The following is a 13,118-nucleotide window of genomic DNA, read 5'->3' as shown; positions in this document are numbered from 1 at the left end:
CGCTGATCTCCCCCCCCCCCCCCCCCCCCTTCCCGCCACACCGGCTCCGTCCCGGGTGCTGAAACCGGGGCTGGGGGCACCCAGGCGTCCGGTGAGAGGGGGGTCCCGGGGCCTGAGGTAACCGGGAAGGGCCCCGGGAGTCCGGTGTGGCGGGAACCCGGGGATGGGGGGGGGGACCCAGGCGTCTGGGGGGGGCACGGAGGGGAGGGGGGGCTGGGAGGACCCAGGAGCCCGGGGGGGTACGGGGAGGGGGGGGGGGTTGGGCTGAGGAGGGGACCCGGTAACCGGGACAGGCAGCGGGGGAAGTACAGGCAGGTGTCAGGCAGCAACACCGGGACGCCCGGTACAGAGCGGCGTTGGATTCGGCATCCACCGGCTGGGAAAGCGGAGACGGGATGGATCCGGACCCGCGCTGGCTCCGGACCCGCGCTAACGCTTTCCCCTCGGCTGGTTCACCTCTACCGCGATCACCGGTGCCCGGTGGAAGGAGGCCAAGCGCTGCCGAGCTCGTTAACCGGGGTTAAACGAGCATCCGGCGATGGGCGACCTCGTAATCTCCGCCGTCGGCTTTTCATCTCCCTCCTCTGCCGGCCGGAGTGGTGTTGGGGCCGGCGGGGGGCTGTGAAGGCGACGGTGCCGCGGTGTTTCACCCCGTGCCGGGGGTTGGCAGCGCCGGTGGGTTCGGTGGCGGGTTTTGGCGCGGTGCCGGGAATGTTTCCTCTTCCCAAGCAGCTCGATGGTGGGGAGCGGGTCGGAGCCCAGCCGGTGCCACCGCCGCACGGCACGAAGGCGAGAGCGGTGCCGCCGTCGCTCGGAGCAGCTTTCGGCTCATCCCGGCACGGCTCGGAGCAGCTTTCGGCTCATCCTGGCACAGCTGGACGCCGGATTTCCCTCCCCGGCGCATCGTTTAGAGGAGTTGGTGCAGGGATCGTCTCCGCTCGACGCCGTGAAATCCCCCTCCGGCAGCACCAACAACCCCGCAGCCGCATTCCCTGAGGATCCCAGCACCGGCAAAGCCCCGCATCCCAACAAAACCCCTCGGCATGGGATTTGCCGGCTTGTAGCCGCAGCCGTCGGAGCAGAAATGGAAGAGCTCCCTGGGGGACGCATCCTTTGCTCGTTCCGGCACCGGGATGGGGGAAAAAAAGCCACTTTCCTGCCAAACGAGCTTGTTAACGCCGGGGAGGAACGTTGCCGATCGCTTGAGGTTTCCCCGTGGAAAGAAACTGTCCACGATCCCGGCTCGAATCCTGGGAGCTTTCCAGATCCACCCCAAATTCCTCCCGAAATCCGGAGCGCTCGCTCCCCTTTGTGGGTGCGCTGTGTTTGGCACGTAAGCGGCGTTGCCGCGAGCGCGCCGGACCCTGCGCGCTTGGTTATGGCCCGGGATGGAGCGAGGGAAACCGGCGCCGTCCTCTCGTGTCGCGGCTCCGCTCTGCCACATGAGGAAGAAGAAACCACATGGGGAGGAAAAAACATGCAGCCGGAGCCTGCCCAGTTCAAGCGCGCTGGGAGCGCACCGGACCCCGCGAGCGTGGCCGTGACCTGGCGTGGAGGAGGAGAAGTCGGTGCCGTCCTCCTACATCACGGCTCTGCTCTGCCAGCAAGGCAAAAAGAAAAAAAACACGTGGGGGGGGAAAGAAAACACGCGGCCGGAGCCTGCCTGGCTCAAGCATGCTGGGAGCGCGCGGGACCTTGCGCGCTTGGCTGCGACCTGGCACGGAGAGGGGAGAAACCGGTGCCGTCCTGCGTCACGACTGCGCTCTGCGACGTTGAGGAATAAAAACCACGCGCGGGGGAAAAAGCACGCAGCCGCAGCCCGCTCGGTTGAAGCGTGCCTGGAGCGCGCCGGACCCCGCGAGCTTGGCTGCGAGCTGGCACGAAGAAGGAAAAACCAGCGCCATCCTCCTGCGTTGCGACTCTGCTCTGCCGGGAAGGGAAAAAAACCAAAAAAAACACGTGGGGGAAAAAAAACACGCAGCTGGAGCCTGCCCAGCTTAAGCGCACCGGGAGCGTGCGGGACCTTGCGCATTTGGCCATGACCTGGCACCTGGAAAAAAACAGTGCCGTCCTCCTGCGTTGTGGATCCGCTCTGCCCCAGGAGGAAAAAAAAAAACCAAACAAAACACGGGGAAACGTGAGCGGCTGGAGCTTGCGCGACTCAAGCACGCCGGACCCTGCGCGCTTGGCCGTGAACCACCACGGAGGGGGGAAAAACTGGCGCCGTCCTCCTGTGCCACGGCTCCGCTTTGCCGCACGTTTCTCCCAGGGAGGAAAAAAGAGCATGCGGCGGAAAAAAAAACCACACGGCTGTAGCCTGTCTGGCTCAAGCGCACCGTGAGCGTGCCGGACCCCGCGCGCTTGGCTGCAGCTCGGCGTGGAGAGGGGGGAAAAAACAGTGCCGTTCTGCGCTGTGTCTCTGCTCTGCCGCGGGTTTCTCCCAGGGAGGAAAAAACCACGCGAGGGAAAAAACACGCGGCTGTAGCCTGCCCGGGTCAAGCGTGCCGTGAGCGTGCCGGACCGCACGCGCTTGGCTGTGACCCGGCACGGAGCAGGGAAAAACCGGTGCTGTTCTGCACCGTGGGTCTGCTCTGCCGCAGGTTTCTCCCAGGGAGGAAAAAACACGCGGCCGTAGCCTGCCTGACTTAAGTGTGCCATGAGCGTGCCGTGAGCGTGCCGGACCCCGCGTGCTTGGCTGTGACCTGGTATGGAGAGGGGAAAAACCAGTGCCGTTCTGTGCCGTGGCTCTGCTCTGCCACGGTTTTTTCCAAGGAAGGAAAAAAAAAATATATATATGGGGGGAAAAAACACGCAGCCTGGCTCAAGCGTGCCGTGAGCGCGCCGGACCCCGCGCGCTTGGTCACGATTCAGTACGAAGGGGGAAAAACCGGCACCGTTCTCTTGCGTCGTGGCTCTGCTTTCCCAGCAAGGAAAAAAAAAAAAAAAAAAAAAACAACCCAAAAACCCACGAGGGGGGAAAAAACCCACGCAGCCAAAGCCTTCCCGACCCAAGCGAGCGGCAAGCGCGCAGGGTAACCCACTGCGGAGGCTCCAGCGGGAGCCGTTTGGCCTGGGGAAAGGCCCCTTCCTCTTGACTTCCAGGGAAGGCAGCGATTGTCCCCACTTAACCGGTTTAGCATTTAAATTGTCCCAATTCTGCTCCGCCTTTGCATGGCTCTGGGGCGATGGGCTGGGGGAAGGGTTTCCGCAGTCCGGCTCCCACCCTTGAAGCGAGCAGAGCTTGGGAAGCGAGCGGGGAAGCGAGCGGAGCTTGGGAAGGAGCTTTTTAAACTTTACGGTGAGCGCTTGAGTCTTTTAGGGTGCCGGCGCGGAGCGAGCCGGGGGAAAAAAAAAAAAACACATCTTTTTTTTTCCCCTCTGGTGAGCTTGAAAACGCCCAAGCGGGTTTTTGGGGAGGATGGTGGGTTTTTAGGGAGCGCCGCCGGCGCGGCAGACGGATGGATCCGTGTTTTGGGAAGAATAAAAGGGAAAACTTCCAAAAATCTGGTTTTTTGGTGAGGAAGGTGGGGGATGCGGTGCCCATGTCCCCCCCCTTGTCTGCGCCGGCTCGTGTTCGGTTGGGTTCGGGGTTTTGGTGGGTTGAGGTGCTGGTGGGTGATGCCGATGCCGGGGTGCGGGTGGGGGATTTGGCGTCATTGCCGGCGCGGGGGTTTCGGCACGGCGGCAGTGGGACGCGTTTTGGTGAGCAAAGATTTGGAGCGAGCTGGCGAACGCGGTGCCGAAGGGATGCTGCGATTTATCGCTGGGGAAAGGAGCCGGTGGTCCCTGAGGGATGCCGGATTCCGTCCTGGAGTTGGCTCGGATCAAACCCGCATCCCCCCAACCCCCCAGCTTTTAAAAATAAACCCATTTTGTGGCTTTTTCCACCCATTCTCGCCTGGATGGATCCCCCCCCCCTCCCCGGTTCGGGAATGTGCCGAAGTCTCCGGCCGGGCTGAGATGCGGCTGCAATTAAAAAGCCAAACGCCGCGATGGCTTTTCCCCCCCTGGATCCCAGGTGCTGCTGCCCGTCCCCTGCCCGTCCCCTGCCCGTCCCCTGCCCGTCCCTTTCCAGCTTTGCCGACACATTGCCACCACGCGCCCGGCACGTTGCCGTGCCTTTTTATTTCCTTGCAGCGGGGCGACGCGTTTTGGGGCGACTCCTCGCCGCGTGACGGCACGCCGGGAAACACCAGGAGAAACGCCAGCACCGCGCCGGCTGCCGGGCTCCCATCCTGCCGGCACCGCGCGATGCAGAGGCTTCTCCGACGCTCCTTGCTGGCACGATGGAGGAGCCGCCGTGGCACAATGGGAGAGGCGGTAAAAAGGGAATGCCGTGCGTGTCCCACCGGATTTAAGCCGGACGGTGGTTAAAGACGATGCCACGGTTCGCTGCTTCCCCCCGTTAAACCGGTGTGGGGAGAGCGGGTGGCTTCATCCCGGCGGAGCATCCCTCATCCCAGCCCACCGGCACCGAGCCGACACCGCGGTAAATCCCTAAACATCCACAAATTTGGGGTTTGCTCCCCAAAAACCCTCCGCAGACTTGGGGGAAGCGTGGATGCGGCAGCGCTCTTCGGGGCGAGAGCGTCCCGCCGGCACGGCGCGGGCATCGGCTGCCATTTCGGGGCGACGCCGGAGGAATATCCGTACAAACCGAAGCCAGCCGGAGCAACCGATCCTCACGGAATAAAGACGCCGGCGCGTGGAGCCGACTTATTTTTAATTTATTTAATTGAATTTCTATTTTCCCTTCTTATCGGCAAACTAACCCACCTTGGCTCCGGGCATCGTTCCCTGGGGAAGCGACGGGCACCGACCGCTTCGGGGCGGGAGAGATTTTCGGGGTGCCGTTTCGGGGTGGCCGCCAGGCGTTGGGGTTTGCTCCATCGCTCTCCTCCCTCGGCCCCGGGGCGGGGAAACGTCTTGCGCCAGCTCGAATAATTCCCTCTTCATTTGCATTCTTTACCTTGAAGGTATTTATAGTCACTTCTCTGCCTTCTCCTTCCTCGCCCGGGTAAATTTAGCTCCTCCGCTCTCCTCCTGTGCCTTTATCCTCCGGCGGAGCTGATAAGCTCGGCTTTTTAGCGCCTTTTTCCTCCTATTTTTCCCTTCTCCGCCCGCCCGGGTCAGGATTTGACCCCACATCAGCCCCGCAGAGATCAGGATCCTGAGCGCTCTCCTTTATTTCTCCTAATGATTTTGATTTTCCCTCTTTAACCTGTAGCTGCGGCAGCGTCGGGTGGTGATGGTTTATTTTTGAGGGGGTTCCGCGCTTGCCTGGCCGGTACCTGGTTGCCCACCAAGGGTCCCCAAGCCCTTTGAGGGGTCCCCAAACCCTTCAAGGGTCCCCCAACGTGAGGATACCACTTTGTCACACCTGAATCCATACGGGGTGGGGGGAAGGATGCGGCACAGCATCCCCAAATCCCACCCCCCGCGCCCTGGTTTTGGGGGCAGCCACCCCGATTTTGGGGCAGCCGGTGGCAGAGCAGAGTTCCCAGCGGGGCAAACTGGTGGCTTTCCCAGCGCCGCGTGGTGGGATTGAATTTTTTGGGGGGGGGGGGGGGGGGGGGGGATAAATAATCAATTTGAGGGCGACTGGGATTTTTGAGGAGTGCGTGGCAGGGGATGGAGGGGATGCTCTTCCCCCGGTAAATCGCGGTGCGGTGCGGGGGAAAAAGCTTTGGATTGGGGAGAAGCGGCACTTTTTGGAGTCCTTCGACTCCGGCAGGGACCTGGCACCGTTATCGGCTACCGGCAGCACCAATTTTTGCAAGGGGAGAGCGATGGGACCCGATGTCTTGCCCGGCTCCGGGACACCGAGAGCTTTGGTGACCACGGCGAGGCACCGAGACCGTTGGGTTTCCCGGCACGGGCAGAGCCTCAACCATTTCTCCTTCACCTCAGCAAAATCCAGCCTCTTTTCTCATTTTCTTCTCTTTTATCTCTTATTTCTTGTAGATTTTGCCGGCAGTCCCTGGCCGCCAACCCTCCTGAGTGCCGGCGCGGTGTTTTTTTCCGAGTGACACAGCACAATCGGCGAGGGATGGAGAAAACTGTCCCTAATTTCTCAGAGCGCCAAGGAGATGGAGGCAGAGCCCTGTTAATGACACCGGAGCCAAACAAAGAGACTTTTCCTGCCCTTGAGTGCCCCCAAGGCGAAGAACGAAGAGCCGCTTTCCTTCAAGATGCAAAAAAACCCCTGGAGAACCCGGCTTTATCTGGGACGTCGGTGGAAACGGAGACGGAGCTCGAGGAAGACGCTTTCTACGCCGCGGATGATCTGGTGACGATGAGCAGGGAGGGGAAGGGACCCTCCGGCGCCGAGCTGCGCCCGTTGCAAGAGGACCCCGACTTCTTCTCGTCGCTCTCCCGTCAGGAGCCTGACGTCGCCCTGGAAGCGCACGACGTGGCCGGTAAGTCCCCGGTTGACGTTGTTGGGGTGGCTTCTTGAAGGATGGGAACATCTCCCGGTGCTTCGTGTGCGCCCGGTGATGGTCGGGTTGATTCGGTTGGTTTGCCTGATGGTCGCGGTTTGCGGTGGGCATTTGGTCTCTTGGCGTTGGAGATGTTCCCCAATTCTCAGCATCTCGTGGTGAAACGGGAACCGCGGTAGCGAGAAGTACGTGGATTTGATGGAGAAACGAGGGTGTGAATGCCGGGCCGGCATCGCTGCGCCGCTGCCCGGCTTCAGCACCACAGACAGGCGCAAAAGCCGACGGTGGGGCAAGCTGGTGGCCTTTTGGAGACCCCTCATCCCCCCCGGCATGGCGTTGGGACCCCAAACCAAAGGCGTCCCCAAATGGGGACACGCCCATCCCCGTGCAAGGTGGTCGTGCTCCACCGCGTGTCGGTGTGGGACCGGTGCCGCGTCGGGAAGGAGCAGATGGGGGCTGTGCCGCGGCGGTGGCGACCTGCGTGTTTTCGGTATTGCTGGCAAAGCCGCGGTTGCGCCGAGCGGAGCGAAACCATGCCACCTGCACCTCGCCGAATTCCCCTCTTCTCAAAACGGAAACGCTCCTCCAGCTCTGCCGAGGGCGGCTGCGCGCTTGCAGGGCGAAGGCATCGTCCTCTGCCTCACCGCGCGGTGCCGGGGAAGCCGGTGATGGGCGATGAGGAGCTTTGGCAGGGACCGGTTGGCCCCCAGTGCCGGCGTGGAGCTATACTGGGATGTCCTTGGCGTTGTGAAACCCCCTGCGCGCGCCGGGTGCTCTTGCAGGGGATGTCCTGCTATGGGGTGGGGGATCTTCGTCACCCATGGGAGACCCCGTTGGGTCCATCCCTGGCTCGGCTCTGGGTAAAACTCTCCTCCAAGGGCTCTTGGAGCATTGGAGGGTTTCATAGGATGGATTGGGTTGGAAGGGACCTTCAAAGATCATCCAGTCCCACCCCTTGCTGTGGGCAGGGACATCTTCCACCAGACGAGGTTGCTCAAAACCCCATCCAACCTGACCTTGAACGCTTCCAACGATGGGGCATCCACAACTTCTCCGAGCAACCTGGTCCAGTGTCTCACCACCCTCATCACAAAACATTTCTTCCTTATGTCCAGTCTAAATCTACCCTCTTCCAGTTTAAAACTGTTGCCCCTTGTCCTACAGGTCTTGGTCAAAAGTCTTTCTCCATCTTTCCCTCTTATATATGGAAAGGCCACAAGAAGGTCTCCCCAGAGCCTTCACTTCTCCAGGCTGGACAACCCCAACTCTCTCAGCCTTTCTTCCAGCTCTTGGATCATCTTCGTGGCCTCCTCTAGACCCACTCTAACAGGTCCTTCTCCATGGGGCTGCTCTCAATTCCCCAGTTTGTGATACTGGGGATTGCCCCAACCCAGGTGCGGGACCTTGCATTTGGCCTTGTTGAATTTCATGAGGTTCACGTTGGCCCACTTCTTGGCTCCTCAAGAAGTCACGTCGGCCTGTCGAGGTCCTTCTGGATGACATCCCTTCCCTCAAGGTATCAACTCAGTTTGGTGTCACCCACAAACTTGCTGAGGGTGCGCTCAATCCCAATATCCATGTTGCTGATGGAGATATTAAATAGTCTTGATCCCAGTACGGACTCTTTAGAGTCACCACTCGTTACTGGTTTCCACTTGGACGTTGAGATGTTGACTCTTTGGACGCAGCTGTCCGGCCAATTCCTTATCTATGGTACGCGGCTGCTGCAAGTTGTCTGTAGATCCCCAGTTGTCCAGCGTCTGTCCCCTGTCTGCTTTGGAGGATTAACCCTCTCCTGCCTCAACTTCTCCATCGCTTCAATGCCGGCCAGGTGCCTCCACCACCCCGAGTCCTACCTGAACCCCCCCATGTGTTTGCAACGCTCCTGTCCTTCCCCATCCCCGTGTCCTCACTGGAAAACGAGGTGGGTGGTGGCCACGGATCCCACCACCGGCCAGTGATTTGCCTCGTTAATTGTCCCCTGGCTGGTGGGTGATGTTTTCCCCAGCTGGAAGCAGCAACAGTGGTGGAGTCGCCGGCTGCGATTCTTCTTCAACACCGCTTCCCCGTGATGAGTTGATCCGTCTCCGCAAATACCGGTTGACTTAAAACCTTATCTCCTGGCGCAGGCGACCTGTTTGGTGGGTCCCGCTGTTATTTACCCACCACGAGGTGGGTGGGGAAGGACCACGTTGCATCTGGGAAGCTTTTTCAGCTCTCGGTTCCTTCACCGTGGTCAACGGATGGAAAATTAGCTCCAGGGGATGGACATGGGTGTTTAAAGACGGTGTTTAAAGAAAGAGGGAGTTGGTGTCCAAAAAATAGCGAGGGCTGTGTTGGGAGATGGAGAACGTCCCCATCTGGGTGCCCAGCCTGGCTCTGGATGGGTGGTGGGGCTCAGTTGGGGTCCTGGGGTGCTTTGGGTGGACCCAGCTCATGGGTAGGACATGCAGGCCCCCATGGCTGCTTCCCAGCTGCAAAAACCAAGGTGAAATGGCCCAAAATGCCCCAAAACGGAGGCTCAGACTGGCACGCCGGTCTGAGGGTCTTGTGGGGTGGGAAGACCCCGCACAAATGCTCGTGGTGCTGCCAGCCTCAAGGTTTTGGGGCTCTTCTGATTCCTCCAACAGCCTCATCACGGCAAAATTATCCTGGCATGTGCCGAGCGCCGCCGACCACGAGCCGGAGGTGGTTTGGCAGCTGCTGGTAGGTTTTCGGAGGCAGGGAGCCGGGAGGTCAGCAAGCGATGGCCGGGAGAGATGTTCCCCCCGCTGAGGGTCGTTTTTGGGGTGCCGCTGGCGCCGAGTGGTGCTGCCTGCGTGCCGGAGAGCGCCGAGCCGGTGCCGCCGGCGGAGGGGAAGCCCACCCGGCACGGTACAACCCAGGTGCAGGAGAAGAGGTGGAGGAAGAAACCCCCTGTCGCCGCTCGCCCCGGTGCCGGCGATCGCGGCAAGCGAGCGGCGGCCTGGCTGCGCGGTGCGCGGGCTCGTTAGCGGAGGAAGGAGCGCCGTGGCGGCTCGGGCAGCTGCTCCGTTCTGCCCGACTGAGCTTTGAGCCGGCGAGGAGGAAGGAGCCACTGCCGGGGATTTCCCATCCGTGGTACCCAAACCATCGCCCTGTTTTGGGCTGGAGGCACCGTGCGTGATGGGGGCTGGGTGCCACATCCCACGGGGACCCTGCTCGTGGCTTTTTGGTGGCCCCGTCTCCCCTCTTTGCTCTTTGGGGGGATGTTTCGGGCCGCTCACTGGGATTTTTTTCAGGGTGCTGTGCCGCACAGGGGCTCTTTTAGAAGCGGTTCGAGTAATTCATTGTTGCGGACGGCAGCAACGGGGCTGGAGATGCTCCAACCTCCACCCCCTTCCTATTTTGGGGCTCATCCCCGTCCCCCCCGGGGGTGCTGCGTCCCTGTGGGAGCCGGCGAGGCGGGAGCCGAATCGCCGAGCCTTTATCTCCAAGCTGTGGTTCCCTCCTCGTTTCCCAAATCGCCGGCACCGTTATCAACCCGCACCCGGCGGGGGGGTTTCTCCCAGTATCGGCGTGGGGATCGGCGGGGTGATTGCAACCGTGGTCGGTCGCAGCCCATCACCGCGTCGAGCTTTCGCTCGCTTCGTTCCTCCTTTGCACCGCTCCCGGCATCGCGTTGGCTTCGGGGCTGCCCGCGGAGGGGAGGGTCCCCTCGGTTCTCCCCGTCACCCGGCTGCGCGTCCCCGCTGGCGATGGAGCACGAGGTCGGAGGTGTCACCGGAGGCGAGGGGTTCCCTCCCCGGTGCGTGGGGAGCTTTTGGAGGAGGATTTGCTGGCTGGGAGGTTGGGGACGGGTGGCTTGGGGTTGTGATTTCAGCTGCAGGGGTGGGAGGGACGGCACCCGGCTCCTCCCCGCGCTTGGGGACGGTGCCACGAGGTCCCCGGCGTGGGGACGTCCCGCTTTGGGATTGCTGTGGCAGCGTGGGGTGTCCCAAGGTCCCCAATATGGGGACATCCCACTTTGGGATTGCTGTGGCAGTGTGGGGTGTCCCAAGGTCCCCAATTTGGGGACGTCCTGCTCTGGGGATGCTGTGGTAGTGTGGGGTGTCACAGGGTCCCCAGTATGGGGACATCCTGCTTTGGGGATGCTGTGGCAGTGCGTGGTGCCACCAAGGTCCCTGATGCAGCAGTGTGGGGTGTCCGAAGGTCCCCAGGGCAGGGACATCCTGCTTTGGGGACGCTGTGGCAGTGTGTGGTGTCACCAAGGTCCCCAATACAGCGGTGTGTGGTGTCACCAAGGTCCCTAACACAGGGACATCCCGGTCTGGGGATGCTGTGGCAGTGTGGGGTGTCACCAAGGTCCCTAACACAGGGACATCCTGCTTTGGGGACACTGTGGCAGTGTGTGGTGCCACCAAGGTCCCTGATGCAGCAGTGTGGGGTGCCACAAGGTCCCCAGTGCAGGGACATCCCGGTCTGGGGATGCTGTGGCAGTGTGTGGTGTCACCAAGGTCCCCAATACAGCGGTGTGTGGTGTCACCAAGGTCCCTAACACAGGGACATCCCGGTCTGGGGATGCTGTGGCAGTGCGTGGTGTCACCAGGGTCCCTGATGCAGCAGTGTGGGGTGCCACAAGGTCCCCAGTGCAGGGACATCCCGGTCTGGGGATGCTGTGGCAGTGCGTGGTGTCACCAAGGTCCCCGATGCAGCAGTGTGTGGTGTCACCAAGGTCCCCAGTGCAGGGACATCCCGGTCTGGGGATGCTGTGGCAGTGCGTGGTGTCACCAAGGTCCCCGATGCAGCAGTGTGTGGTGTCACCAAGGTCCCCAGTGCAGGGACATCCCGGTCTGGGGACGCTGTGGCAGTGTGCGGTGTCACCGAGGTCCCCGAGGCAGGGGACAGCAGAATGCTCTGGGGATGCTGTGACACTGGGGGGTGTCACCACCGGTCCCCGTGGCATCGTGCGGTGCCACGCGGTCCCCAACGCAGGCTCACCGCGCTCTGTGGATGGCAGAGCCCCAAAGCCCCGTAGCAAGTCGGTGCCACGGCCTCACGTCCCCCCCAGCGACCTCCGTCCAGGAGCTGCCGTATTAATTAACCAAATTAATCAAGGCAAAACACGCGGTGACGTAATACGAGAACGGTAGAAGAGAGGAAACAGCGTCCGCGGTCCTGACGTGAGATTATTGACCCAAAATCTGCCGTTCCCGGCACTGGAGCTGCCGGATACATCTTGATTTAGCCAAATCTTCTCTTTTATGCCTTATAATACGTTGAATCGCCGGCACAGGATCTGCCGGAGCTACTGGGGGTCAGCGTCGGGCTCCTCTTCCGCTCCCGCTCGCGTCGGAGATGGGGTTGGATTTGGTCTCGATGTTTTAATATCCCCGGTGTCAACCCCGGTTCTGCAGGATGGGATTTTATCCATCGTATATTGGACTGGAAAACCCAAACCGATGCACGCTGTGAGGTTCAAACCACGTGTCAAACTGGGACAACTGGGAAAGCACCCGGTTTGGGTACAAACAGCTCGTGGGCTTTAGCTAAAACGAAGCGTTTTCATCCCAAATTGCTTTTAACAACCCGCTGCCCGCCCGCGATGGGCACCCCAGGGCTTTCCCGTGCCGCAGGCGGTGCAACCCGGCCGCAGCATCGTTTATTCCCAATTTAGAGCTTTTTATGGTTATTTTGATTGCGATCGGGGGGGGGAAGCCACTCTCGGTTTAGTTTGGGGCCGTTTCTAGCTCTGTTGGGGGGGAAAAGAAGGAAGATTATATTTTTTTTTTAGGATCTGGGTGACTAAATAAATCCACCGTGTCTTTTTTTGGGAGGCGATAGAAAAGAGCTGGCGGAGAACCAGAGCCCGCGGGCTTGTTCGGCACCGTACAGCGCCCCGCACCGCGTCCTCCTCTTGGCTGGGGGTTTCTAAGCAGGATCAACCCCCCCCCAAATCCTCCCACCTGGGGGGGGAATCACCCCTTTGAGCTCCCCAAAGGATGCTCAAGCTTTTGCAGCTTGGGAAGCTGGAGCCAGAGAAGTTTTTACAGACTCTTTTTTTTTTTTTCCTGCTCCATTCAAGAAGAGACGATGCCGCGGAAAGGAGGTAGGGGAGGCGCTCGCGGCGCCGGGGTTTTAATTTATACAGGTCTGACAGCGAGGACAATACCCAAGATGGACTGCATGTGGCAGGGGCTGAGGCTCAGCCTTTGTCCCACCTCCGTGTCCCTTTTGTTTCTCCACCTATTTTATTTCCCCCCCTTCTCCTTTCTTTTTAATCCCTTCTTCTGTGTCCCCTCTCCATCCTTCTCCCCTTCCCCCTCCGGTCTTGACTTGCAAGAACCGCTGTCGCGGGCCACGAGCTTCTTTTGATTCATCCCTTCGAGCACCGCTAAGGAGCTCTTGAAGTTGAGATCGCTCCCGGGAAAGGCTGATCCCGACGCTCGGAGATCCCCTCCCCTCTCCAGCATCCACGTGCACGATCTGATTATTTTAAATATATTTTTTTTTAATTTATTTTTTTTTTTTTTTTCCCCCTGCTGGAATGAAACCCAAGAGCCCACTTGAGCCCGGAGTCGTGGGTAAGAGCCTGGGGAAGGATGCTCGGAGCCGTGTTTGCCTCCGTTCCCGTCACCCCCCGGTGCCGTTGGGAAATCGAGGGGTAGGACACGGCGTTCCCGGGGCGGAGGTGGGCTCAGCGCCCGCTGCCCACGCAGG

General features: G+C 60.7%; 1 protein-coding gene across 1 annotated transcript in view; it reads left to right on the top strand.

The window, feature by feature from the left end:
- The window catches only part of WIZ (WIZ zinc finger), a gene marked incomplete at both ends in the record, with an annotated part of 57,956 nt that overhangs the window by 456 nt on the left and 44,382 nt on the right, over positions 1–13,118 (top strand). The window contains 1 exon segment of the mRNA XM_082334061.1: positions 5,965–6,419. Within this exon segment, the coding sequence (XP_082190187.1) occupies positions 5,965–6,419 (455 nt within the window).

This window comes from Platalea leucorodia, assembly GCF_965183815.1.
Source record: "Platalea leucorodia genome assembly, chromosome: 29".
Classification (NCBI taxonomy): Eukaryota; Metazoa; Chordata; class Aves; order Pelecaniformes; family Threskiornithidae; genus Platalea; species Platalea leucorodia.
The sequence above is the reverse complement of the archived record's forward strand: the minus strand, read 5'-3'. Positions and strand labels throughout refer to the sequence as shown.